We start from the raw sequence: 27,595 nt of genomic DNA on the forward strand, positions 1-27,595 counted from the left end.
TTAACAAAGACAGACAGCAAATATGCACAGCGTTAGGGGTGATATATACCAGAGTTATGGACATAACGTATCTGCTCTGTCGTCATCACTTTTCCACTCCGTCGTCCAATCAGGAACAGGGGACGCGGGTGCGGTTTTGACAGACCCGGAAATGCACCAGTAGTTAGCCTGAGCCGGCCGAACGTTGCTGTGTCCGCCTCCAGGGCTGCGTTATTGAAGGAAGTGGAGTTAGTCTGTCATGAGTTTCCACTACGGCCAGGTAAAGAAATACTGCTTTTTGTGTTTTGTTTATGTTAGTTATAATAACCTATTAGTATAGTTTAAAACTGTGTTATCGTCTTGATATAACGTAGGCTAATGCTTTATTCGATAGAAACACGAGTAACGTTAGCCATTTCATTTGTGTACTTTGGCTAGCAGGGGATTGGTAAAGTAAGAAGATTGGCAAAGGTAAAGTAATCTGTTATCTTTCACTTAACAGTAGACAGTTTTGCTGTATGTATATAAAAATTGCTTTGGTCAACAATGTGTCAATGTTAATTATTCCTAGTTTTAGTTTGACGCCAGCCTTGGTTAATTTCATGTGGAAGCCAGTGTAACTGTTTCTTTAGCTAAAACGGGGCAGATATGTACCGACATATTCACATACTCTAGCCTAGTAAAAGTAGCGATACCTCCATGTAAACATATCCCACCACAACTTAAAGTTTCTTACAGTTTAAGGGACAGTGCAGAAGTTTTGTAAGCACAGTGTATTTAAACTTAAAAAGTAGAAAAACCTAGAACGGCCCCCTCCAGATTGTTATGTGTTGCTTACTTTGTAGGCCTGTAGCGAGTAACTACTTTGAATTGATATCAATTATCTGCTGATGATTTTTTTTAGGTTGGTTGATTTGTCAATTAAATTTCACAAAATGTGGGAAAAAATACCTATTACAAGTTCCCAGAGATCACAGTTACGTCTTCAGATGTCTTGTTTAGTCCAACCAAATATCCAAAACTCAAATGTATTCACACTATGACAAAGATATATGATAAAGAAGGATCCTCATATTCGAGAGGCTGGATCTTGGGATTGTTTGATTTTTTTTCACTATCTGCCTGAATAATAACTGAATGGTTCATCAATAATCAAAATAGTTATGAGGATTTCTCTCTTAATGGATTAATCCACTAATGGTTTCAGCCCTGATTCTGCATATACTACATAGCTTCATGATTTTGTAATCTAATGACATGTTTTGTAAGTAAAATCTTAATCTGCAGGCTGACTGTAGCTGTCAGATAAATCTAGAACAATATGTATTTCTCTCTGAAATGTACTTAGTGGAGTACAAAGTTGCACTGGAAATAGTCAAGTAAAGTGCAAGTTCCTCAGAACATAACTAAGGTACAGCTTGAGTGAATGTACTTTTAACCACTGGGTACTTCTATACATATAGTTAAAGTACTCTGTATATCTGTGGTAATACTCATACGCTAAACCTGTTTACTTTTTGTACTTATCATATAGTCTCACTGAACTTTGCCATTGTCTCTCACTGTAGGGCTATCCAGGAGGGGGCAACCCACCCCCAGGGGGGCCATATGGGGGAGGCCATGGTGTCTATAGGCCTGCCCCCTCAGCTCCATACGGAGGTGCTGCAGGTCCACCAAGAGGTCCTTATGGTGGTTATGGAGCCCCATGTCATGGAGGGCAATATGGGCATGGACCAGGGGCTGCCCCCAGTGGGCCTTATGGGGGTTACGGGGGACAGCCTCATGGAGGACCTTATGGACACCATGCTCCTGCAGGTAACTATAGGCTGAGACTGAAGCTGTGGAAGCATCTGTGGTTCCCTTCGCCTGTGGGAGTTGGACAGGCATATTCTAAACGTGAGGAGACTGCAGATAGGCTCTGATTCGCCTTCTTCATCGCTTCTCTCTCGTTTTCGTCCTCTCTTGCTCTCTGGTGGGATGATGGATAGAAAATGACTTACGTTCCCAGACAGTCATGTAGAGACAGGGTTCAGTTTGTGCCCCTCAGCAGGATTACACGGCTGGAGTGATGACTCCAGTAATACTGAGTGAGGGCTAAACGGAGTAAGAGACAGATGGGTAAAGAGTGTGTTGTGTGCGTGTGTGTATGTGTGATTACACTGTTTCCTGTAGAAGCTAAGCCGAAGTCAGAACCTAATAGCCTACACTGCCATCACTCCCCACAGGGACCAAATCCATCAGGGTCTGGCCTGAAGTGTCACCTGTCCCTCTCTCCCCATTCATTTCTCTGACAATCAGCCCTCCCTCCACTCCGCCCCTTGTCTAACACCATATTTTCCAACTCTCCCTTTCTTTTTCTCCACATATTCGGATAACAGCCTCTTGTCCGGACACATTTCCGTCTCACTAAGATGATTTTTTTCTCAATCTTTGACCATGCCTCTACCTTTTTTCACATTCAGTGTCTGATGAAAACACCTAGCATGTATAACTACTGTTGGGGAGGTACTAGCTAGGAGGTATTAGGGGGGAGATTAGCTATTATCCTTAACTTGAAGGACAGTACATTATTAAACATCATTATTATGCATATTATGTTTAGTATTCTTATTCTTATTCTAAAATTATAATGGTTTTTCTCATATCCACGGTTTCTTCGAGCAAGTAAAATGCAGACACCTACTGCTTTTTGTTAACTCCGGCACATTTAAAATGTACTTAGTTGTATGAATTATATTTATATATGGCATGTCAATTATATATAGAGTATATTGTGTGTTACAGTCATTATATACCATACTGTTTACCAGACTCTGTCGAGCACAGATGTATTATTTTTTATGATCAAGTTTCTGCTTGACGGAGTCAGCACAGCTTCATCTGTCAGACGGTGGAAGTGTGTTTCTTCATCTCCCAGTAAATAAACAATTATTTTGCATCAGAACGAGGCAGATGCTTCATTTCTAAGAATCTTCACTGTCTTTTTCTCTTTTTTCTCCTTCTTTCTTTTACTACTTCTTGTTTTCATATATTCTCCTTACTCCTCAAAGCCTGAGAGCTACAGTGAAATAATAATAAGTGGTAGAAAATATAAGGATGGAAAACAATAAAGAGAATAAATCAAACTGGTTGGCTGAGACAGATTGAAGGAAAAGAAGAAGAAGGAAAGGTAAACAGTGTTGGAAACAAGAGCATGCAAAGAAAACAATCTTCAAGTGATGGCTGTCTTCAAAGTCAGTCTGAACCCATCTCTCCTCTCTCTTCACCATCCCATTGCTCTGATTTTTTTCATCTCTGTAGGTAACATTCCTCCTGGTGTTAACCCAGAGGCGTACCAGTGGTTTCACACTGTTGACACGGACCACAGCGGCTTCATCAACCTCAAGGAGCTGAAGCAGGCACTTGTCAACTCCAACTGGTCGGCTTTTAATGACGAGACCTGCCTCATGATGATCAGTAAGTCATCCAGCTGCAGCCAAATGAAATGCTCAGCGGAGTGTGAGGTAGCTCTCTGCTGATGAACTTGTTATAAATGTTTTGACAGTGTTTCTTGAGGCAGAATGGCACAGTGTTTAATTGCGTAAAATAGTTTCAGACACCTCAATGGCTACAGTGAAGGGGAGGGGAAGGTTATTGAGGAAAAACAAATGGATAAGGGAGTGTTGAGGAAAAGAAAACAGGCTGGTTTTATATGTCAGCAGCCTCCTCAATCTTCCATTCGTAATAGAAATTTCTTCTGTTTCTAAAAGGATAAATTCAGGCAACCAGGAGTCAGCCTAAAAAATGACTGAGCCATGTTTGTGTTGTTGCCTGTTTTTTGTGTGAGTATCTCCAGTTGCGTTTGCAAGGCAGTGACTAATGTCTACCATTACCATAATGAGAAATGTGTGACTTCTGTGTGCTGCTTTTAGATAGCATAAGGAGTAGATCCATGATGATGGAGGACCGGCTTGCTGGAAACATGCGGAAAAATGCACCTCACAGTTTTGCTCTATTTCAAAAGAATGTGCAACAATAACTGAGGGAAACTGTCCGACTCATGTTTGGCTGAACACACTATGTTTTTTTTTAATTTTCTTCTAGACATGTTTGACAAGACACGGTCGGGTCGAATGGACGTGTTTAGCTTCTCAGCACTGTGGGACTTCATGCAGCGGTGGAGAGCGTTGTTTCAGCAGTATGACAGAGACCGCTCAGGGTCTATCAGTGGCACAGAGCTACACCAAGGTATCCCTGTTTGTGCATGTTAAATATGCTACAGTTAATTGGGATGTGTCTGTATGATTATGTTTTAATCTCGCAACAGTAAGACCAAAGGAAAACCCAAATCTTTCAACAGAGAAACAAGAATTCACTCCAGTCTTGTTTCTCTTTCCTCCATCCCCCTCCTCTCCTCAGCCCTCGCTCAGATGGGCTACAACCTCAGTCCCCAGTTCTCTGAGACGTTGGTACAGCGCTTCTCCTTCCGGGGCGGGCGACCCGGCATCCAGCTGGACCGCTTCATCCATGTGTGCACCCAGCTCCAGAGCATGACGCAGGTCTTCAGGGAGAGGGACACGTCCATGACGGGCAACGTCCGTCTCAACTATGAGGATTTCCTCTCTGGTGCCATCACCAGGCTCATGTGAGCCACTGACAGTCCTCTCTGTACTGCGGATACACAGCATCATTCCATGTTCAGGTCATTTTCTGCTCAGTTTTCAGGCTTCTCCCATAAGTGCCCCCACATGTCGGTATGTATGCAGTACAGCCAGTCCACATTATTCCATGGCTTGTTGCTGTAAATAAGGCTCTTGTTAAGGCAACTAAAACCTTTACTGCATTAAGGTTACACTGCAAGTTCTTCTGAGCAGTCTTACCATAGATGCCTTGGTGACAATTAGCAAGTCTCTTGTTTACTAACATCAGCACTGAACATTGGACTAGAGGAGATAAAAGAAAATAAGTGAAAGAATGAAACAAATTCACTATTGATAATTGCTCTGCTCCTACAGTAGAGTACATGCATTTGTCTGTATGACAATGACTATGATATATCTGTGAATTTCCTCACATGCAGCATTTACATGGCACTGTGCCATTAAAACATTACCCTTTTAAATTCATATATATATATCAGGGGTATTTCCACTCTGGTTGCACATTGTATTGAATATTGCTTTTGTTGCAATGTGCATTAAAAAAATGCATGTTTTCTAATACCTGAGTTATACTAACCTCACATTTAGTGGAGTGCTGCTTTTAAAGCCCTGTAACTAAGTCATTTGGAGTGTTTTAGAAAGAAAATGTTTTTTTTTTGTTTGTTTTTTTGCCAAATTGCTCTCCTGTAAGCTAGTATCATCCATAGATTAAAAAATATATATATATCTGTGACCAAAACATAAAAGACCCAATGCAATGAACAAAGCAGATTCTCCATGATGTTTACCACTTTCTCCTCAGTGACTCTGGGGCCAGCATTGTAACAGAAAATACACACCACTGAGGTATACGTTATATTCTGATTGCTGAATATGCCAAAACGGTTCTTAATGCCAGAAATAAATAAATGCTTTTGTATCACATTGTGATTGTATCATTTCCTCAATTGACAACCATTCACACTAACGAAAAAACACAGTTCCCTACAAGAGTTTGGATATATGAAGCTACATACTGCATGTGGTGTTTAATCTGTATCTAACGGGTTCATATTGTGTAAAAGGAGCCATACCATAGTAACACCAGTAGGCTAATACTTTACTGTCAATGCGACAGATAAGGTGTGTGACATTTCTGAGAGCTTGGTTTGAGGTTTCTTCTGTTCAGTAACTGTAAGTACTTAAACTAAGAAAAATAATTTCTGAATTGTTATTTTATTTTATTTTGAACTCTAGACCACACTCATGACCTTTGACCTTTAAAAAGAAAAAAAAAATTGGTTACTCGTTTCTCCCTTTGTAGGACAGATTGGCTGCACAAAAGAGCAAAAGAGCCGGTTTTCCCCCTCCACATCTGGCGCTTCCTTTCCTCACCATCTGTTACTCTGCTTGATCACAGTCTGTGTCAAGAGTCCTCCTGCTTCTCCTCGTCTCTTTCCAAATCACAGGCAATCTATCAAATCCTCTGGTGCATCCTTTTTGGTCGTATCTCACATCCATCTCGTCCTTACTCCTCTCCCTCCATCTTAATCTGAAACTAAATTTAGCTGTCCCAGGTCCTTAAGCACGCTTTGAGTCATATTCTCCTTGCCATCCACCCTCCTCTGTTGACATGTCACCTGAACATGGAGGTGGTAAAGTGTCTGCACTGCTTTCAAAAGATTGAGTTTGGGGACTTCCAAGTGTGGCCAGAAGTGCACCATGCTTGAAGGTTTCAGCCCATAGAGAACCGTGCAGCAGACTTCCTCTGGCTTACGTGATTCAGCAGTGATTTAACCTAAATCCTGATTGTCATTTCCTGTGTAATGAGGAAATTTCCCACCACTGACCATGCCTGACATCTGTAATTAACTTGGGCAAACAGAACAGGTCTACAGGGCTTCAGTTAGGGAGGACGTGACACTCCACTCTGTCAGCCCCAGTTTGTTATTTGGACTGATAAGCCGGTTGTATTTTTACATAAAAATCTTGGCTAGTGCAGCTCTAAATCTCATGTACTAATAAACAGAAGCTGATGAAATAATCCTGGCATTGCTAAGGTTGGTGGTTAAGTAGAACTGGCACTAGTAATGTTGTTTTCCCGCGGGGAATGAGCACATTTCACTTTATCTGACAGGACTGATCAAATGCCAGTTCTGGCAACTACAAGATGGACAGCACAGAGGGAGGAATCATTTTGAAGCATGAAACGTAATCACCCACATAGAATCCTGTTAATCAACCATCACAGCAGTCACTGGAAGTAATAATAACATAAAAATTTGGAAATAGGACCCTTTTTTTCACTTCCTGTGTCTTCACAAATGACCAATAAGTCAGAAGTGGTCATTGCTCCATGACAGGCTGCATTCCAGCCACTATAGATCAGCCTTGTGCCCAGCATTGGTACAGTTTTATGGAAAACTTTCAGCGTCATCAATCATACAGAGTTTTCCGAAGAAAACTTAGTGATTCACTTCCCAGAAAATACAGTAGAATATTTTTTTTTCCACTACACGCAACTCTGCTGTTTATGGTTTCCCGCTGGGTGACTGAAATGGACACAGTTTCTCTGCATCCCTCAAAGGCAGTTAATGTAAACAAAAGCAAAGCCCTTGTGAACGGTTTTTGTCTTTCAACAGTATACCAAGCCTATGAAAGTGTCTCTGTCTATATATATATGCCAAACTGTGCTTTTAAAAAACTAAGAGAAACCTATCTTGGCAGTTGAGGGGGTTGTGATCCAAGAGGGGTAGCTCACTCCTTGTCAACATATGACACAATACTGGTGACAGATCTGTCAGCCTCTCATGAGAATTTCTCGAGAGGAGGATTCTGCACAAGAATGCCATCGAGTGTTTGAACACAGAAAGAGATGGTATTTTTATGACTCCCAGTGCAATGTGTGTTATGCAAGAACTCAGCTCCCTTTAACACAAATATAGTCATAAAACACATGCTTTTCAGGTTGTTTGATTATAAAGTATTTGATACTTCAACAGCTTAATAAGACATTTTAAAATAAAATTAGATTGTTTTTCCTGTGGCAAAAAGTTGTTTTGTTTCAGGTGTCAAAAGCCACTCGAACAATTAATTACTTTATAAATGTTGCAATTCTGTTATATTAACTTCATATGTAATCTGAATAGTTTCATTCTCTGTGGCATTGAGTCCACATTTTAATTACCTTCGATTAAACATACATATGTTTTTTATTGTTTATAAAATAGGCTAATTATTACTAAGTGTCATACAATTTATTGGTACCAGCCACTATCAGTACCAGCAATAATAGTAGTTATGTTGATTCCCTTTGTGTTAAGAAAAATGTGATGATTATTTTGGCATTCCTACTCTCAGAGTAGTGTAGCACTTGTATCACTAGGCGGCGCTGAAACACTGAGGCAAACGCAGATGAAACCTTCTTGGCTACAACAGAGCGAAGCTCACCAACCAATGAGGATGAACCAGGAAGGTCACAGACAGTCGGGCGGAAGTTGCGTCGATCCACTGCTGCATCAACGTGCTAACGGTAGAGGTGAGTGAAGACTAATGAGATAAACTAGTGTCATTATCAAACTCTTTGAGAGATAAACATACACACAGGCACATTTCAAGTAAACGCAACGGGTGGAGTGTGGTGTGTCATTGCTAGGATTAAAACGTTAACGTTACTAATGTAGTTACCCGGTTACAAACAGTTTCTTAGATGACATTGTAACGCCACATAACCCAGTACTTGGAGATAGCCTTTTGAAAAATATTAGCTGTAGTCTAATATTTTAAGACGACATGTCACTGAGTTTGTTTGAGCCCAGCTACTCGCCATTCATCGGTTAGCTTAACAGTTAAACCGACGCGACGCCGCCAAACCCCGTAAGAAATTAGGCCATGAAAATGTTCCTGCTCATGTACTAAGTTAACCAAACGAAGTGAAACGTCAAACAATAACTTTTGCGACTCGCGGAGAACCCCTTTCCTATTCGGCATGCATGTGACACACGAGCAAAAAAGCACGTTACCACAAAACTAACTTTTGTAAATGTTAAACGTTATCGTAACATGAAGCGTTCATACATAAATATAAAGTTATGCTGACAGTGGAGAATACATTAGATTCCATAGGGTGTTTCAGCTGCTTACATTTGAGATACTGTACTTTTTGGACGTAGTTACTGTTAACTGCTCTGTTGCGTCATTTGTTTGTGTGCATGCTATGGCTATTTGTTGTTGGTTTGCAGACATAGACTGCTAAGAGAAGGCGAGGAGGGCATGAGAAGGACAGATAGGCCTGCATATTTCACTGAGTATAAATATGGTGACTACAAAAAAATGCACATTATCATTACATGTATGGGTATGCTCTATTTGCACATGTTAAATACATTTTTTTCTTTAACTCATGGATTGGCAAATTTAAAGAAATCTACACTCTTGTCTTGAAGACGATTATTACTTGAACTATTTTTAGGTTGGTTAAACTCACTCATTTCTCAACTGTGTTTTTCTTATGGTCTCAACAGCAGACAGATACTTTCATGCTGGTAAAAGCCTATTATTGAATTCAGTTACATATTATGCAGCAGTACATGATTTGATTTAACTGTCAGAATCAGGTTGGAACCACAAGGGGGAACCAATAGAGAAGAAATGTTTATTACAGTTTAAATGATCAAATCAGAACTAGTGAGGTAAGATAATGTTTTTTTTGTGAGTGAATGGCCCTTAACTATTCCCTCCAATTATATTACTATAATTATAATTAATTTTAGCTAAAACTCACTTAGTCTTTATTCTGTCTTTCCCCATAGAGCACCTGGGAGCCAGAGCAGTGTTCAATCATGTGGCCTGTAATGTGGACAGCACTGCGGGCCTATGCTCCTTATGTCACCTTTCCTGTTGCCTTTGTGGTCGGAGCAGTGGGCTACCACCTGGAGTGGTTCATCAGAGGGACCCCGAAATCTCGAGAGGAGGAGAAGGGCATCCTGGAGCTGAGGGAGGAGAGGAAGCTGCAGGAACAAGTGGGTATGGACAGCACACAGGTGCTTAGCCTGAAAGAGAAACTGGAGTTTACACCCAAAGCAGCTTTGAACAGGAACCGACCCGAAAAGAGCTAACCAGCTGCTGGTGGTAGACACTCGTGTTTGCCCTTTCTCAGCAGGAGGATAAGTGCACTGGGAGCAAAAGGGGTGAACAAGAGGGCAAAAACACTTATTCTTCCAATTCATCGCAGCCATACATCCTCACTCCTGGCCACCAGAAAGAATCAGCTTGCCTGTGTTAACTTCAGACACTGTCTAGAAACAGGAGGGTAATTAAAAAACATATACTCTGTCTTGTATCCAGTCAAATATAGCGTATACGTGCTGTACGTGGTTCTCTGACCTTCCACTTGATGTTGCACATGCCTGTTTGTGCGTTATAACAAATAACTAAATCAAGTCACTGTAATTACAACAACGTGAATATGGAACCTTTGGGTGTTCAGGCTTTGAACTGACTACAAGGTTTGAATTTGTTGTCAGCTTGTCCTCTGGCTTCAAGTAAAGAGAAACATGGTCTGTTTTATTTAAATCTAGTTGTGGCACTGACACAGATTTTATTGTGACTTTATGTTGATATTTCTCGCAAACAAATGAATGTCATGTTCCAAGCCTGACGCACACAAGTGTTTCTGTCTTTCTTTAATCTTTTCTTTATGTTAAGAAAGAATGTCTGATTGTGAACATGAAAGCGGAGGAAGAAAGACAGGTCTTTGTTGTCTAGCTCTTTTTAATCTCATATATCGTTTGATGGTATGTGGCAAAATAAGCCAGCAGTGTGGGAGGTCTCTCAGGAAGTTTAAGCTGTTAAGTCCTGTTGTCTTGAACATCTACACGATACTTTCATTTTAGAAAGTCTGGATTTTTTTTTTTTTCTTCTTTTTGGACACTTGAAGTTTTAATTGTGTATTACTTAAAAATGTGCTTAATAAAAGAAACTTGTGTTTATATGCTGAAAGTGCATGTCTGACTGACCACTCAGTTAATGGTCTCAGTCACGGATCATCTTAGGGAAATTTCCTATGTAGATTTATTGCAACAACGTCAGAAAACTTTTAGTTTCATTTTTTGTCACTTGTTTTTGGGAGGCATTGTTTCACATTCACATCTGAACAAATATCAAATCCCCCTTTATTATGAAACAATAATGCTGGCAAGGACAGAAAGTAACATCTAAGACCAAGGAAGGAAGTAATGACTCTGCTCATTCAGCTTCAAGAAGGAAATTATTTGAAAGAGAACACAGTAGACAAAGCGATGATAAATGGTGGAAATGAACAACCTATTCACCTTTTGGAATTTGACCTCTGGCACAAATTTGAAGAAAAGAGGAATCCATTCAGAAAGTTCAGCATTGTTATTTTGTCGGCTAAAACACTGTTTTTCATATGTGGATGACTTGAATTAACTTGACTTGATTGTTTGACACAAGCCTGGATTTTTCACGTCTTCAAAGCTGGCTTAAAATTGACCTACGGCTGTGGTCTGAGCGGCAAGTCCTTGAGCTTAAAAATGCAGGTTTATTTCCCGTCAGCTGATTCATGACCCAGAGTTTTAAAGGTGAACCCGTGTACATCGAAGTCAGTCTCAGATACGAATCCCCCCCCCACCCCCCCTCTTTTTTATACATATATATATATATGTATATATATATATATATATATATATATATATATATATATATATATATATATATACTGATAAACTATTATAATTTGTTGTTTTCACAATAAAGAGTACCTACACAATGATAGAATACACATTAAAATAAAAGAAATAGTTTAATAAAAGTGTATTTTCACATTTAGGTGTTTTTTTTGCAAACTTTCACTGAAGAGAGGTTTCCGTCTGCCCGCTCTGCCATAAAGCGCAGATCGGTGGAGGGCTTCAGTGATGGCTGTCCTTCTGGAAGTTTCTCCCATCTCCGCACCGGAGCTCAGCCAGAGTGACCATCAGGTTTCGAGGTCACCTCTCTTACCAAGGCCCTTCTCCCCCAAGTGCTCAGCTCGGCTCGATGACCAGCTCGAGGAAGAGTTGTGGTTGTTCCAAACCTCTTCCATTTAAGAATTTTGGAGGCCGCTGAGCAGGAAATATTTTTTTGTAGTCTTCCCCAGGTCTGTGCCTTGACAAAATCCTGTCTCTGAGCTCTGCAGGCACTTCCTTCCATCTCATAGCTTGGGTTTTCTCTTTCTCAGTACACTGTATACTCAGAACTTATAGAACATGATGACTGATGAAACCAAAAAAAAATGTAACCATGATATTACAATTTACATTCATCACTAAACAGTTAAATTAATGAGTTGTACTTGTATCGTAAGTTTTTACGTTCTTAGAAACAATTAATTTTATATTGGAATAAGTTTATAAACTAAAGGTAAATTATTAGATGATGATTGTCTGACAAATACTTGGCCATACAACTAAATCTACTTAAACATGAACACATCGCTCTCATGACCTCCCAGCAGAGGAAGTAACAGGGAACAGATTCCACATATTCAATAAAGAAAATCTTTATTATCCTCATTGTTAAAACAAGACTAGTGATGTGGTCAGGAAGCAGAGACTTCAATTAGAATGGTGTACACATAAAATTACGCTTGGGTCCATAGATTTGTGGTATCTGCTTTCATTTTGCTTTTATGACCAAATAAGAGAGAGAAAAAGATGTTATTCAAAGAACCCAGTTAGCTGGATGAGAATTAACCGGATCATTTTTTATCCTGATAGCAGCATGTTAGCCTGGTCTAGTTAAGCCACGTTTGAAGAACATGGCTCACCACAGGTAAATCTGTTTTTGTGATCAGCGAGCTAGCATTGCTGCACTGTAAGCTTTTATTTATGCGTTTGGACACGGATCGCAGTTGTTGTTAACTGGCATTGCTGTTGAACTTGACATGCATCATACCACTAAAGGTTATACGTGCAAGAACATAGTTATGTGAAAACATTCCTTTTGATAAAGGCATCAGTAGAACAACATGAGCTAAAATATTGTTTATCCTTTTATGGGCAGCTTTCTACTCGCAATCCATCTGTAATGTCACAGATTTATATACTACTCCAACAAAAGCAATGATTCATCTTGGCAGCCCACTGATTTCTCCTGCCTGATCATTTAAATCATGAGTAAAGATATGGTATGTTTATTTTGAATAATATAGTATTGTTGAACATGAGCAGTTCAGTGATGTTGCCTGTACCCAACATGACCAGCCTGCAAAGGCAGAAACAGGGAACTGTTTCCACATATTCAATAAAGAAAATCTTTATTATCCTCATAACTAAGACATGACTAGCGATGTGGTCTGGAAGCAAAGACTCCAATAAGAATTCATTGTTGATTGAAGACGGAGAAGTTATTGATGTTGTAAACGCGACAGAATGAAAACTTTTAAGAGGCTTTTTAAATTGAACATGTGATAACTCGCACGCATTTGCGAAGAACTCAAATAATTATTTTGTTGACACTTCTGCTCCAGTCCAGCAGCCTTTCCTGTGTGAAATAATGAAACAGGAATGATCATCTCTCCCGCGCTCCAGGAGCTCTCGTAATGGATGGTAACTTTTCCGGCGTGCCAGGAGAAGTTCCGCTACGTTGCCCTGCCAGCCAGTGAAATGGGGAAACATAATGAGGCCCAGATTTACACTGGCACCAGAACGGTAAACGCTGCTGTGCTATCGGCCGTCATCAGCTTGTACTCCCCTCTTAAGTTTGCTATCAGTGGAATGACCAGCTCCGCTCCAGCGACCCCGGTTGTACATGTGGCAATTACTTCAAGCTGTTGGAAGTTTCCATTTGAAACTAGTGAGGATGGAAAGGTGTAGGTGAGGCCGCAGCTAAATTACACAGAGGGGGGGAACAGGCAGTGTGATGTCTTTAGGCGTGTGAAAGGTGTGTGTATGTGTTTTTCCTCCTGGGAACAATTGGAGGACAGGTCAGCTGTCTTAACAATGGCCCAGCTCCTCACAACTGGACAGTACTGTGGGAACCAGGCTCAGAGGCTCATGGGAAAAAGAAAGGGAGGTGATGGGAGGTGTTCCATTGTTCCTGCTGGATGATGGGGATAATGGGTACGGGAGATGCTGGCTGTTCTTTTTTGTTTTTTGTTTTTTAAGGAGGTCCTATCCAACATCCTGAGTGGACAGGCCGGAGACGGTGTTCCCTCTGCTGCAGGAACAATAGAGCTGTCTGCCTGCTGGAAAGGCACCACTTCCCCCTATTAAACAACCACACACACACATTCACATAATACACCGAATCTGGGAATACAGGTAATGCTCTATATCAAACATAGAAGGGAAGCCTCAAGATAAATATAATAGAAACATTTGCAGGTACACTCACTGGAATTTTTAAAGAATGAAAAACAGCCACTAAACTTTTAAAACTATATATTTTACATACATTTTTAAACTATATATTACTCAAAAATCAGTCAACACTTATCGGCCACACTTTGAGTTCTAATGTCCAATGAATGATAACTGCTGTTTTCAGAAACGTATAACCATGCCCGGTCCTATCCCCCCCGCCTTCTCCACTGCCACACTCCTTCCTGCAGACTCCGATCACCTAACCCCAACATCCTGTCTCCACCATGTAGGGCCAAGCCCCGGACCTGAGGTGACAGGGCTCCTCCCTTTTGATTTAATGTCCTGTGCTTCCTCATGCTTTTACTGTGTTTATAGCTTCTTGTGCAAAGCATCATTGCGTATCTTAAAATGTGCTCCGTAACTAAAATGTATTTTTCTTATTCTTAAAATTACAGGTAATTACCAGGTTTGCAGAATGCACATAACAAACTTTAAAGCTGCAATATTTTCCTTTTTTTTGCTACTTGGGGACAGCAAACCAACCTTTCACCTTATACAGTTGTTTTGGCGAATATGTTAGAAGTACTTATTTAACAACCGCAGATACAGAGCAACATTAGCATTCAGTTGAGTTAATGTTTCTGACCACCTCACAAATGTCAGTCCAGTGTCCTGTTAGCTTTTTTTCGTCTCTACCAACTCCTGAGCAAAAATACCTTGCTCTTTACTTGCTACATGCTCCGTTATGTTCGCCAGCTGGTTGCAAACGTTGTCTTTGTTGTTTGATTTTGAGCACGTAGCTTACACTGGGTTGAGCAGAGCTTTTACACTTCAAACTGTTGGGGACGAGTTTGATGAGAGCGGTGAGAAAAACCAGAATAAAAAGAGAAGAATAAAAGTACAGTCGCAATGTCGTAAAAGCAAAACAGCTGAAAGATGTAAACGCTCCATAAAGCTGAGGGGGACTGCAGTCTTGCAACATTTATTTGCGGGTTCTTCATTATAGGCAACAGCTTTCACATTACACAAAGTGATTTGACCCATTGTAAATATAAAAATCTTGATTGATGCAGCTTTAAACATTGAATATCTGGAAAGTCATAACCCAAAAAGGACCCCACTCTCCACTCACTCTTATTGTTACAGCTCTCAACACGGACACAAATCTCCGAGAGCCATAAGTGGTACCAGCTCTCTTAATTGACTCCAGGCGTACAGCAGGCGCTTTGCCCATTTCCCCCCCCCATCCTTCACAGGCCTTTGATGGGCCGGCCATGACATTAGGTCGAAACACAGGGGAGCTGGGACAAAACAATGCAACAATGCCCACTGCAGCCCCATTGTCAGGGTGAACAATCCCTAGCGACCAATCCCTTTGGAGACACAAAACTATACTGGAACAGGAAACAGATACAGACCCGCTTCCTCAGTTTAGTCCAGCGTTTAAATTTAGGAACCGCTTTTTTTGTGTTGTGTTGTTGAGTAGCGCAAATGCCCAAATTAAGGACTGGGTGCCTGGTCATGACATTGTTATGGATACGGACAAAGTCGTGTGGCGGTATTGTGTGTATGTACAAAGGGAGTTGGCACATGCAACACTATGCCTTCCACACATACACACACGCACTATAACATAAACACAGAGCCCTAAAACGTGCTCTTTGCCATGCAAGGTAGATTATTTCCGATTGCACCCAAATAAAGAGATATTCCAACGACCTCATTCACCCTGTAGCCTGCTTTTTTAAGCCATGCCGGGCCCTTGTTTGTGTGTCTGTGTGTCTGTGTGTCTGTGTGTGTGTGTGTGTGTGTGTGTGTGTGTGTGTGTGTGTGTGTGTGTGTGTGTGTGTGTGTGAGAAAGTGTCCGTTTTGTACACAGAGGTCACACTGATCATTCCAGACTTCTTGAGTGCATGTTTGTGTGTGAGTGCTTTCTCTGCCTATCCAAGGAGCTTCCTGGATAAACGCAGGGACAGCTGACAGGAAGTGTGACAGCAGAGCAACCCTTTTTTTAGCCAGGCCTGGCACAGACATACTGGGTGGACCCTGTAAAGACCCTCCAATGACTGGTGTAGGGCACCGTTGGTAAGACCTTCCCTAAAGGAGAGTTGCCTTTCAGAATAAAACAGTTGCCCTTTTATAAAAACCTGCCGGAGCCCGGAGGCTGCTTGATGGCCCTTTGAACTGCTTTACAGTCTGACACGGTGTGTGTGTGTGTTTGCGTGCGTGCGTGTGTGTGTGTGTGTGTCCACTCATTCACCAAACCACAAGATTACTCTTCTTTGTGATCAGCAGCACCAACAGAGTGAGGAAATGCATCAGCAGTGACTCCAACAATGTCAGGAAACACAGTCAGAATGGCATCTGATCCCTGTATGACTGGTGAGGATTGCCTGTCACACAGATTTGGGGTCTTCCCAGCTAATGTCCCCCACTTATTTTTATTAGCATATCTTGACACAAACCAATATCTCCACTGCAAAGCTTTTGTTTGAATGTCCTCTGAAAGTAGTGTCTGATTTCATTTGATTGCCCCGAATTAAGGAAATAGTCTAGACACGAATAAGAGGTAATCAAACCGATGAATGGAAGAACATTTTATTAATGTCCTATTGTTTGACAGAGAAACATAGAGCCAAAAACATCACTCTCATCTGCACTGTTAGGGGGCTTGATAGGAGGGCTGCAATTTCTCTGGAAGGCAGATATTGACTGTGGACGGAAAAATCACTGTAGGAACAACAAATAACCTGCACTCACTGTTGTTTTCATCCTGGACATTTATATTTGCTTCACTGAACAGGAGGTGAGAGTTTACTCTGTGGAGAGAATATAGCAGGGCGTTGGGTTTCTCCGGTTTTTGATCGGCTATAAGAAAGATGGATGCAAAGCGGCGCTCCACTGTTCCGCTGCTGGCTTTCGTTGGCAGCGGAGGGCCGATACGGGGTCACAGCACGCAATCTGTTCTATGACCCCCTGGCTTTTTTTTTTTTTTTTTTTTGTGAAAACATACACATGAACAGTCACGTGGACACATGCACGCAAGCGCACACACACACACACACACACACACACGCACCCGCCCACCTGGACTGAGATAACAAGACTGCGCGGAAATGCCAGCCAAGTTCTCGTGAACAGGCATTGAACTGGGCAGCTTCAGCAGGCTCTGTTTGGATTGTTCTCTCGACAATATCTGCCAATTTATCCTTGACACAGGGAGAGGCAGCCTGGAATAAAAACACATTCCACTCTGAGGACTGAGAGACAGTCTTCCTATTGTTAATTCCTATAACATTTAGATAAAACTGCTCTAAGCTTGTCAAAGAAAACAAAATATTTCAAAAATCTTTTTTAATTTCTGTTTTCGAGCTGTGTATTCGAGTTCTTGTTTGGCCTCACATAGCTCAAGCTGCTTTATGAGAACCTGCCTCACTTAAATTTCCCATAAACCTCCTTTCCTGCTATAGATAACTGCTTATCGTCATGGAGACAGTTCGGAAAATTGCTGGAAATGAGTGCCGTACTGCAGAGGACTGCAGCTACATCTCTGAAAAGACATATGACCACATCCATTGAGAGCCTGAGCGAGCACCTTTGTTGAAGGTGCTGAGTTCTGGATTCTCTCATTTGCTCTCCAAGAAAACAGTGTTAACAGTCAGTAACTCCCCAACGGATATTAAATAGAGCCAGCATAAAGTGCTGTTCCACCTTGTATGAACTTTTACTGGCATATAATTGATGCCTTTCTTCTCTACAGCCAGAGCTTCAGATTTGAAAACAGCCATTAAATCAAAGATATTTCCCTGAATTTTTTTTTCTTCCTCCTCGAGAGGTTATGCTCATGATCCCGTGTAAGGCTCATCCACTTCTCCACACCTTGGCCTTTCTATTATTCCCAAAGCGCTTTCTCTTGAGTGATTTAGTGCCTCCGTATTTTGACAGTATTTGGATGGTGGAAAGTGTACGCTTAGACACAGGAGCAACACACACTTCCCCGCATAGAAATCTCATCACTGTATTCAGAAAGAAAAGGGACTAAAACCTCCATGTGCACAAGCCTTTTGTCTAGATTGCAGTATGTGATTGTTTGGAAAAATGATAACTGAATAAACGAGTGTCATCGTTAATTTATGTTAGCTTACACTTTATTTTATTCAAAATAATAAATATTAACACTGGTATTTTTTTACACAATATCTTAAACATTAAATACAGTTTTCACATAATTAGTCTTTTCCTTTCATTGAATATGCACATCTCTGTACCTTTCAGTCCATTCAATATGCATTTACTAATGCACTTTTGAGTTCTCTCTCATCCTCACTAAAAGGTTTGCTTTTCAAACCGGATGCTTGTCTTTGCTCCATTATTCAGCCCTCGTGATGAAGTATGCAGTGGTCCTCTCTCTCCCTTTCCCCTTATAGATGAAATAGTACGGTTACTGGCAAATGATAAGTCATGTACAATCCCAGAAGTTCCACGGTTTTCTCTTTTACCCTGTGCCTTCCCAAGTCCCATATCCCCAGCTGAAGTGACCAAAACCTCACTGGGTGAAAGGGGAAGAGTACATTGTATGTGTGTGTGTGCATGCATGCGTGCCTGCATCCACACAGTCATTATTCCCCTGGGAGCTGGGACCCAGAGAGCAGTACATTCCACAGTGTGAACAGAACCATGGGGAGAAAGGGGGGGGGCTTCAAACAGCTCCAGGGGTTACAGTGCAAATCCCAAAAGAATATGTTTAAATCTGGTTCTACTGCAGTCCCTCCAATAGACACTCACACACTATCCCTAGAACCTCTCCCCCCCCCCCCCCCCCCCCCCCCCCCCCGCAGTGTTTTAATTTTACACTGTCACATTAAGCACTATAAGCCATTAAATGTAACAGTGCATCTTATGACTGTAATCTTCTCTCACAGTGGAGTCTCATTTTCTTTGCCTGGGGGAGTGTTCTCAAAATGTGTCGTTTTGAATAGGTCCATTTATCTGGTAAATCTCGGCTTGAATGTCTACCTGCCTTTGAGGCATCGAGTTCACAGTGCAATAGTTGTTCTAGATCTTCCCTTATCTGAGCTCGACGTGCGCTCCTGAGACCCAAGTGTCATGTGCACAAAAGTTTTTATACAATGGAAGACTCAGAAACCAAAGAAAGCTTTCATAGTCATAAACAACATTATCACCCAACTTGACTGCATCAAACATAGTGCTTCTTCTTCAAGTGTCCCTTATGGGCACCTTTACTGTTTTTTACAGTATGCTGTGCTTTTTTTATATGATGGTTTCTAGGGGAATGTGTTGTCCTCATAGCCCCCATGCAGTTCATATAACTAGGAAGCAGGTCATTTGCAGCTTCCTCAGATCCCCAGTTTGACTCTATTGCCAGATCCCTGTAGCTCTCACAGGGGTTGGGGTAGCATGCAGCCTCACCCTGCATGGGGAGGTTAACATGGCTCCCTGCTTGGTAAGACTGCGACACCTCCGCTGGAAGTTCTGGAGTCTGCTGCCCGGCCGGTACCTGCGCAGACCAAGGTCGGCAGTCTTCCTCCCGGGCACGGTAGCGCTTCTCCAGGTTGTGGGAGATGGCGAGCTGGAGGAGGTGGAGGAGCTCGATGAGGTTGAGGAGCAGGGAGATGGCAGCAATCACCTGAGTGTAGATGGTGAAGATGGTCTTCTCCGTGGGTCGAGAGACAAAGCAGTCCACCGTGTGAGGGCAAGGGTACGCTACGCACTCGAACTTTGCCTCGATGAAGAAGCCGTCGTAGAGGAGCCACAGCCCTATTATGAAGCCAGCTTCCAGGAGGACTTTAAACAGGATGCTGAAAGCATATGCACACAGCAGCCTGCCTTTCAGTTTAGGCAGCTCAGGGGGCGGCTTGACAACTTTTCTACATTTCCCAACATTCTCTTGTTTCTCCGTCTCCTCTGCATTGTCTTTAGTCGCATTCTCATCATCCCTTTTTACAACAACTTCTCCTCGCTCACTCCCGCCACCTCCTTCCTTATAATTTTCCTTCTCTTTCTCCTTGCCCTTTCTAGCCCTCATAGCCACATATCCAAAATAAAAGATAGTCGGCGTGGAGACGATGATGACTTGGAGGACAAAGTAGCGAAAGTGGGAAATGGGGAAGGCTTTGTCATAGCAGACGGCAGCGCAGCCAGGTTGTTTCGTGTTGCAGATGAAACCAGCTTGCTCGTCATCCCAGGCAGATTCGGCCGCAGTTCCCAGGACCAGCATGCGAAACAGAAAGAGTACAGTAAGCCAGATGCGGCCGATGCCTGTCGAATACTCCTGGCCCTCCTCCAACAGGTGCTCCAGGAAGGTCCAGTCAGCTCTGGACATCCTCTGCTTCTAAGAGGGACAGTTGGTAGATTGAGGATGGATGGATTGATCAGGGAGAAATGAGAGAACGTGAGTTTCCTTTTAAGAAATTTTATGCCGGCACACAGAATTTTTGTAACATTTTGTAAAATATAACCAAGGATCCTAAATAAGCATAGGTTCTTTTAAGAAGGGCAAGTAAAAATCAGTACAATTTTCTGCCTTTAAAAAACGTTCAGCAGCAGAAAAGTGAAATTTGCAGTCTCGATATTGAAAGTGTGAAACTGTACAGTCTCATATTCACCCTGAGGGGGATTCTATAATAAGGCAGACAGGTTTAATTTATTAATCTAAGATTTTTCCACAGTTTTATAAAATACACATTATCTGCTTTTTCATACTAGCATTTGATTCTTTTATATCACTTTGGAAAAACTGTCCAGCTCATCCAATCATTCTTAAAAATATTGTGACGCCTCTTTTTTGTGAAATAGTGTCAGGTCTGACCTGATGGAACCCAACTGTTGCCAAACAAACCACCTTCAAATCACCTCTTTAGACCCTCGACTGCCTGTTCAAATTGTGAGCTGTTGTATCAGATGATTGGATCCTGCCCACGGGTCTAGATGGAGTTGTTATGCAGGTCATATAGTTTAGCCACCTTTTCATTTACTGCTACGTTGCTGAAACTCCCTGGCTTGAATGTTCTGCTTCACACCTAATTGGAATATTTCATATCCTATACAACATTCTCAAGGGTTTTCATAAACACACAGCTAATGTGTAAGTCTTTAATCATTTCTATACACAGCCAATGAGCTAAGTTTCTCCGACCTCTTAAGTATAATGGTGTATTTATTTTCTACTAAGTAACATGTGTATCTGACTATAGGCCCCTATTAGTTCTTCCATTAGCTCATACTGTTGTTCGGGTGAGCTCCAACTCCTCATCATAAAGATGTGAAAAACAAGGCCTCCATACACTAAAATAAACTAAAACAAAAACACATGGCACATAAGTTATTTTATATGAATGGAAACATTGTGCACTTTCACTGTTCACAGTCAAACTGGAGTAAATGAGTCCAAGACAGGCCACTCAAAGTTTCACAGTATACAGGAGAATCATGTACATTATTTAAAAAGATTTATTAAAGCAGATTCAAATTATATAAAGTGAGTGATTTCATAAAACTAATGATGTATTGAAGGACAGTTGTTGGACATTGTTGATGATAAATGACAGGAAGCTCAACATGCATATGCACACAGACACACACATACACACAACTAGCACGCACACAAGCATCTGAATAAACATCCTGTGCGGGGGAGTCGAGACACTGCTGTGACACTTGTCTATTTGTTTAGAGTATTTATGTTTTTCTGTTATTTCTTCCCCTCTGAGACAAAAAACAACTTTTTTCTAATTATGAAAATACAAACTCCTCTGACAGGATGAGACAAGACAATGGGCTGTCAGGGATTGTGTCCTGCTGAACAGGCACAAAAATGATAACCAGGCTGATCCACTTCAGGGAGTATTGTCTTGAGGATTATTATTATTATCTCTACAAAACATACCACAGAATACCAGTTCGCCATTCCAGATAGAAAAATAGCTTAAGATAATACTGTATATATACAACCAATAAATCATTAGAGCTACACACACTACAAGTCACAATAGACTTTTAATAGGACTATTGAGAGGTCTACTTTTTAAATCTTTTTAATTTCACTAGGTGTATTATTGGCATACTTTAAATTCTTGTTACGTCAAAGAAATCACAAATTAAAAAACCCAGCTACAACAGAGCAAATAATCGTTATAATAATAGTAATTTCTATAAAAAATGTGAATGTAATTTAACAAGTCTGACTGAAACTTTAAAAGTTCAGACACTCTGAAATTCACTATAGGAATACACAAGGTAAAGAAAAGGTAATGAACCAAAAGTCATTAAGAAAGTCTTCTGGGATTCATGAGACACCTGTAGAAATGTTATTCTGTCACTTTGGGGGATTAAAAACTACAAATGCTAATTGACATCTACTGAGAACGACAGAGACATATGATTATGACCCTATAGGAATAAAAAATAAAATTTACACATATACAATCCTCATCAGATTATTTTTTTTAAATTATCGAAGAGACTTCTCACCTTTCTCTCTCGTGAAGCGGTGTTTGTCTCCTGTCTGTTTTACCGGGCTCAGCACCGAGTGTGCTTTTACTGTCACCCTAAAGTCTCCTACTGTTTCCTTACAGACGTGGTCCACACAACTCCAGTCGACTTGTGTGAGCCCTCTTTAAAAAGAATCGATGTAATCGGAAAAAGTGGGGCGAACTTTCCCATGCCTGCTTTATGGGCCCTCCCTCAAGAACTCGGTCCAGGAAATGGGATGGATGAACTCAAAGTGGTTTCTGGTTGAGTGCGCTCCGACGTTCAGGGCTTAACTTTGTTTAAACACCAACAATTTGCATTAATTACATCGGAATATCGCCTGCCTCCGGTTATTTAAAGGTTGGAGGTGAAGAGGCTTGGAAAGAAATCGAGGACATTGCAGTGGGGGGAAAAAAAGGGTCTGAAATGTCATGTTTGCATAGACTTTCATTCACAGTCGGTGCAGCTCCGTTAAAATAAATCAAGGCATTTCAGTCATCATAAATCAAAACACGTTCTATCTTTCTCCTTTCAGCCTCCTCACCCTCACTTTTAGTTTTAATTACAGGACTTATGAGATGATGATTAACCAACTGACTGACTGCCATGCAGTAATTTTCCATTATGCCACGCAATGGCGCCAGTCACCTTATTTCCAAGAAGCGCATGAGGCACCGATCAATGACGCCCTGTGACGGAGTGAAATGTGGAGCATATTGTATGAATTGGAGAATCGGTTTACCCTCTAATGTTTCTATCACCTGCTTGATTTGGTCAAACTCGCAGCTTGCTGCTGAGGCAAAGTCTTCTATTATAGCAGCATCAGTCGCTGCAGAACTGCTGCAGTCTCATACTGCTAACTGTAACTACACTGTGGAGGAATCATGTTTTATCACCACCATAAAACTGTTATTTCTAATCCGTGTAAAAATCAGGTTGATATACGTTCACTCAAGCACTGTACCTGAGTACAATTCTGAGGTACTTGTACTTTACACTTAACTAATTCACTAATAGTTTATTTCTTTTCAAATGAAGATTTTATTGTCAAAACATCAGTGTATGAAATATGATGCAATGCTAAACTACCCAAATGTAGGCCTATATAAGGCTGTTAAAATGACCTCTCCCTTGGTCAACTACAACTTTAAAGTGCTGAGGTGATAATGCATCAGTAATAAAAGTTTAGTAATGTAAGAAAACAGAACTCACAGGGCCCATTATGTATAATGAGCACTTTTAGTTAGTTTAGGTACATTTTGTTGCCATTACTGCTGGACTGACTATTTTTGATTTTAAACTAATCAACCAATCAGAATGTGGCTTCAAATCGACCAATCAGAATATGGTTACAAACCGACCAATCAGTATAAGGCTGCAAACTGACATCGGAACAAAACTAACTAATCAATTGCGTCCGTCCAATTGTCGTGAACGCAATACCTCAGTAACGCTTTGAGGGGATTTCTTCAAATTTTACATAAACATTTCTCAAGGACGAACTGATTAGATTTTGGTGGTCAAAGGTCAAGGTCATGGTGACCTCACAACATACGGTTTTGGACTTGTGAACAGAATATCTCGGGAGCTCATCAAGGGAATACATTATGTCAATGACGAGACTCGACAAAGATACGTGTAGAAGGGTGTGTGTGTGTGTGTGTGTGTGTGTGTGTGTGTGTGTGTGTGTGTGTGTGTGTGTGTGTGTGTGTGTGTGTGTGTGTGTCTGTTCGTGTGTTTGTGTAGTTTAAGTATATACTGATCTCACCTTGTTTTTGTACTTATGGGAAAGTCTGCAGTCTATTTTTTTCAGTTAAGGCCCAGACAGCCGGCCAGCTGGCTGTGCACAGGTTTTGTTTACAGATGTGTAGCTGTCAAGAACCAGAACAAACCCAAAATGTTGCTTTAATTCAGATTCTTTATGCTTTCTCATTGAAGCCATTGGAAGATATTGCAAAACCTTGAGGCATAACTTGGCAATATATCAGATAATATAATGCATCTTTTCAAAACAAGCCGTTCTCCTTTGGAATATGCAAACAGAGTATGTGCTGCAAGGACAAGCTTGCTGGAAGCCTAGGTTCCATATCTTAAATCAATTTTGGCATAAGCTGGGCAGCACATTGCTATGAGTATTAAACCCAATGTCACCAAGAAATTGAAACTGTGATTGATTGTAAACGAGCATTTTATTCAAATACATTTACTGCATGACAAAACAAATTCAAACAGCAAGTCATAAAACTGTTCAGTACTGTATCACATGTTATAACATAGTCTGTACCAATCCAGCAGCTAATAGCCACTCCAGTTATCACCTTCTGACACCACACTCAGTCAAATTTAAGTGTTTGCTGAGAAGTCATCTCCACATAGTCGTTCCCAATCAGCGCTGTACCATCATATGTGTCAATATGTAGATTATAAGAAGAGTTAGGAGGCTGGGTTCATCTCCCCGGCTGCAGCAGAGCGGAGCTTTATAAAAAACCCTGTAAATTGACAGTGAATCATCCTGACAGATCAGCTTCTTGCTCTTTCCTTTGGTCATTACATCCGTAGATGAATGGTGAGGAGGAAAGTGAGGACAGCCGACAGAGAGTAATGGAACTGTTTCCATTCAGGAGATGTGTTATGCCTTCCTGTGTTCGGTGTGTTCCTCCCCGCCGCTACAGTTATCAATGAAACTAATTGCCAGCTTCAACTTCAATCAATTCCTCACTGTTGGACACATTTAACATGCACCATTGTATTTTATGAAGGATTCAGCCCTGAGTGAACATCAGTGAACTCAGTAATGCAGATATGAAGGTGAAATAGGAACTAATTCAAAGAGGAGATGGAACACCAAATTATGAGTTTGAGGATGAAAGAGACTTTTTTTTGTCAGTTTTCATCTGGTAAAACCTAAGACAAATCATACAGGCAGGTGTATCCTCATGGGTTGAAATGAAACAGAAGCTAAAACAACAAGGTGACCTGATCCATTTACTTGACAGCTTAGGTACCTTTAAGAGAAAAAAAAAAAAGAAAACACTGACAGCCAACAAATCATGCCCATGTTTGTGATTTCTTTTTACATTAGTAAGTTATGGAGGGGGTGTTAAATCAACCTTACCTTGCTTTGCTAAATGATTAACCGCAACATCGCCTGAAGGAAAACAGACTGGAGTACCTGCTACCCAATCTTTCTTTATTCTCTGTAACAAGGTGGTTCTGTGGAGTTGAAAATTCATTTTTAGAAAATAATGTGTCTAAACCACACTAGTGGCTGGTCAGTGGGTTCACCACCTGGGTGCCGTCTCAGTAATGAATTCACATTAAATCTTGCACAGACATTTGTGGTCTCCAGAGGGTGAATCCTACTGACTATGGCGATCCCCTCACTTTTCCTTTAGTTCCAATATGAGGTTGACATTTGTGGTTTTTGGTGAAGTTTACTGAAAACTGTTGGACAACATTTGTTACAGATATTCATGGTCCCCACAGGATGAACTTTACAGATTTTAGTGATCCTCTGACTTTTTGTGTAGCACCACCAGCATGTCAAAATGACATTTTCACTTATCCAGTCAATATCCTAAAATCTACTTGGAAATTCTTGTTCCCCATGATCATGAATCTTGGTGACTTTGTTGATCCCATGAATTTTCATCTAGCGCCACGAGTAGGTCAAATTTTTGCTCATCCTGTGAGCCATGTCAACATCTACCAGATGGATTGGCGCAAGGTTTTGTACAGATATTAACGGTCCACAGAGGATGAATCCTAATTACTTTGGTGATCCAAGGTTCACCTTATTGCCCCACACTGTAGGAAATTTGGCTCAAGGTTTCACCCATGCAGCATCCAAAACAATCTACATATATAAATGCAGGGTAAGACAACTACAGAGAACAAGTAACATAAGAGCATAATAATCAAAACATACAACACAAAAGACAGAGAAAACAATACACTGCTGCTTAATAGATTATATCTGCTGCCATTTGAAATTTTTATTGCAGTAGGAATAATACAGCTTTTAAATCTATTCAAATGACAACATGGTATCAACACCATGAACTCTGCATGAGTCACTGCAAGAAGTGCAGACCTTGTTGTAGCCCTGCAACAGAGACTATGAACATGCGCACTCCAGGGCAGTGCCCTATAAAAACACCAAGGTACAGGCCTGTGGTCACCCACTCCTCTAGGATCAAACACCATGTCCTCTGACACTTTAATATTCACCACCAGGTGGTTATCATCACACCTTGCTACAAATCTTTGTATTTCTAAAAAAAACACTCCAAAATGTCTTCGTCCCTCATTAAACCTATGGCAATATCATCTGAGAATTTAATGATGTAGTTACAGTAGTAAATGATGAAAAGATGTACATAAGAAGCAGAATCCACCAAGGTCATACATATAATGTACCCTGGCTGTAACGACATCGTCTCTGCCTGTATTACACCTGTAAGCAAACTGAAAAGGATCAAGTGAACAGTTGACTTATATTTTCAATAGGTTGTTAATGATTTTCTTAAAGCACTGCCTAACTACCGAAGTCAAAGCAACAGGTCGATAGTTGTTATTTTCATTACAGCATGCTTTTTTAAGAACAGATGGAAAAAACAGTGTGTAAGTCAAAAGACTTCCTGTAGACATGGCACCAGGCCTCACCTCTGATCGTAGCATGATTTCAGCAGGAACCCGAGGGATGCCGTCTGGCCCAGAGGCCTTCCTGGGGCAGGTGCGTGAGAACAGTCCTGGTGGTACACGCTGGTCAATGGTGATTTTTGGACAGTCAGATGCAGGATATATAACTAGAGCCCCATTTTGCTCTTGAAAGAAATGAACTTTTTCAAACCTTGCATAAAAGTAGTTATTTTTTCATTGGCCTTCACAGCTTCATTTAAAACATTTTAAAGACTTTTTAGCTGTAACCGTGTACGTCATGGATTTCATAGAATCCCAGTTTTGTGGTGTTCATTGAGGAGCAGTGAGTTTCAAATTTCTCCCTCTCTTTCTTAAATTTTGATTACAGTAAGTTTTCTCTGAATATTCCTTATTTCCACAAGCTCCCCACTCTTAAATGCAACTTTTTTCTGAACTGTGCATTTTTCCATTTCTTTGGAAATATGGAATTTGTTGTTTGCATAC

General features: G+C 41.0%; 3 protein-coding genes across 4 annotated transcripts; 2 read left to right on the forward strand and 1 right to left on the reverse strand.

Annotated features, from left to right (window-relative positions):
• Positions 1-140: 140 nt before the first annotated feature.
• pef1 (penta-EF-hand domain containing 1) lies at positions 141-5,543 on the forward strand. The gene is made up of 5 exons (XM_056400211.1): positions 141-259; positions 1,548-1,794; positions 3,280-3,435; positions 4,063-4,206; positions 4,378-5,543. Exons 1-5 carry the CDS (start codon positions 239-241, stop codon positions 4,605-4,607), a joined length of 798 nt encoding a protein of 265 aa, XP_056256186.1. The 5' UTR covers positions 141-238; the 3' UTR covers positions 4,608-5,543.
• A 2,487-nt stretch (positions 5,544-8,030) lies between these two features.
• smim12 (small integral membrane protein 12) lies at positions 8,031-10,603 on the forward strand. The gene is made up of 2 exons (XM_056399359.1): positions 8,031-8,136; positions 9,410-10,603. The coding sequence occupies exon 2, from the start codon at positions 9,440-9,442 to the stop codon at positions 9,713-9,715; it is 276 nt and encodes a 91-aa protein (XP_056255334.1). The 5' UTR covers positions 8,031-8,136; positions 9,410-9,439; the 3' UTR covers positions 9,716-10,603.
• A 7,487-nt stretch (positions 10,604-18,090) lies between these two features.
• Positions 18,091-22,609, reverse strand: gja4 (gap junction protein alpha 4). Of its 2 annotated transcripts, none has more exons than XM_056400131.1 (2): positions 22,451-22,609; positions 18,091-20,312 (listed from the first exon to the last, which is right to left on the reverse strand). In XM_056400131.1, the coding sequence occupies exon 2, from the start codon at positions 20,301-20,303 to the stop codon at positions 19,158-19,160; it is 1,146 nt and encodes a 381-aa protein (XP_056256106.1). In that variant the 5' UTR covers positions 20,304-20,312; positions 22,451-22,609; the 3' UTR covers positions 18,091-19,157. The 2 variants fall into 2 exon arrangements, with proteins under 2 accessions (XP_056256106.1, XP_056256107.1); XM_056400132.1 differs by having other exon boundaries at positions 18,091-20,309; positions 22,451-22,605.
• Positions 22,610-27,595: the final 4,986 nt, after the last annotated feature.

Source organism: Seriola aureovittata, chromosome 16 (assembly GCF_021018895.1).
Source record: "Seriola aureovittata isolate HTS-2021-v1 ecotype China chromosome 16, ASM2101889v1, whole genome shotgun sequence".
Lineage (NCBI taxonomy): Eukaryota > Metazoa > Chordata > Actinopteri > Carangiformes > Carangidae > Seriola > Seriola aureovittata.

What these genes read in the sequence shown, in the direction of transcription:
- pef1 (XM_056400211.1), top strand. Translation starts at nt 239, where the DNA reads ATGAGTTTCCACTACGGCCAG. An exon ending in GACCTGCCTCATGATGATCA is followed by an intron (nt 3,436 to 4,062) that starts GTAAGTCATCCA and finishes ATTTTCTTCTAG; the next exon opens with ACATGTTTGACAAGACACGG. An exon ending in TGGCACAGAGCTACACCAAG is followed by an intron (nt 4,207 to 4,377) that starts GTATCCCTGTTT and finishes TCCTCTCCTCAG; the next exon opens with CCCTCGCTCAGATGGGCTAC.
- gja4 (XM_056400131.1), bottom strand. Translation starts at nt 20,303, where the DNA reads ATGTCCAGAGCTGACTGGACCTTCCTGGAGCACCTGTTGGAGGAGGGC.
- smim12 (XM_056399359.1), top strand. Translation starts at nt 9,440, where the DNA reads ATGTGGCCTGTAATGTGGACAGCACTGCGGGCCTATGCTCCTTATGTC.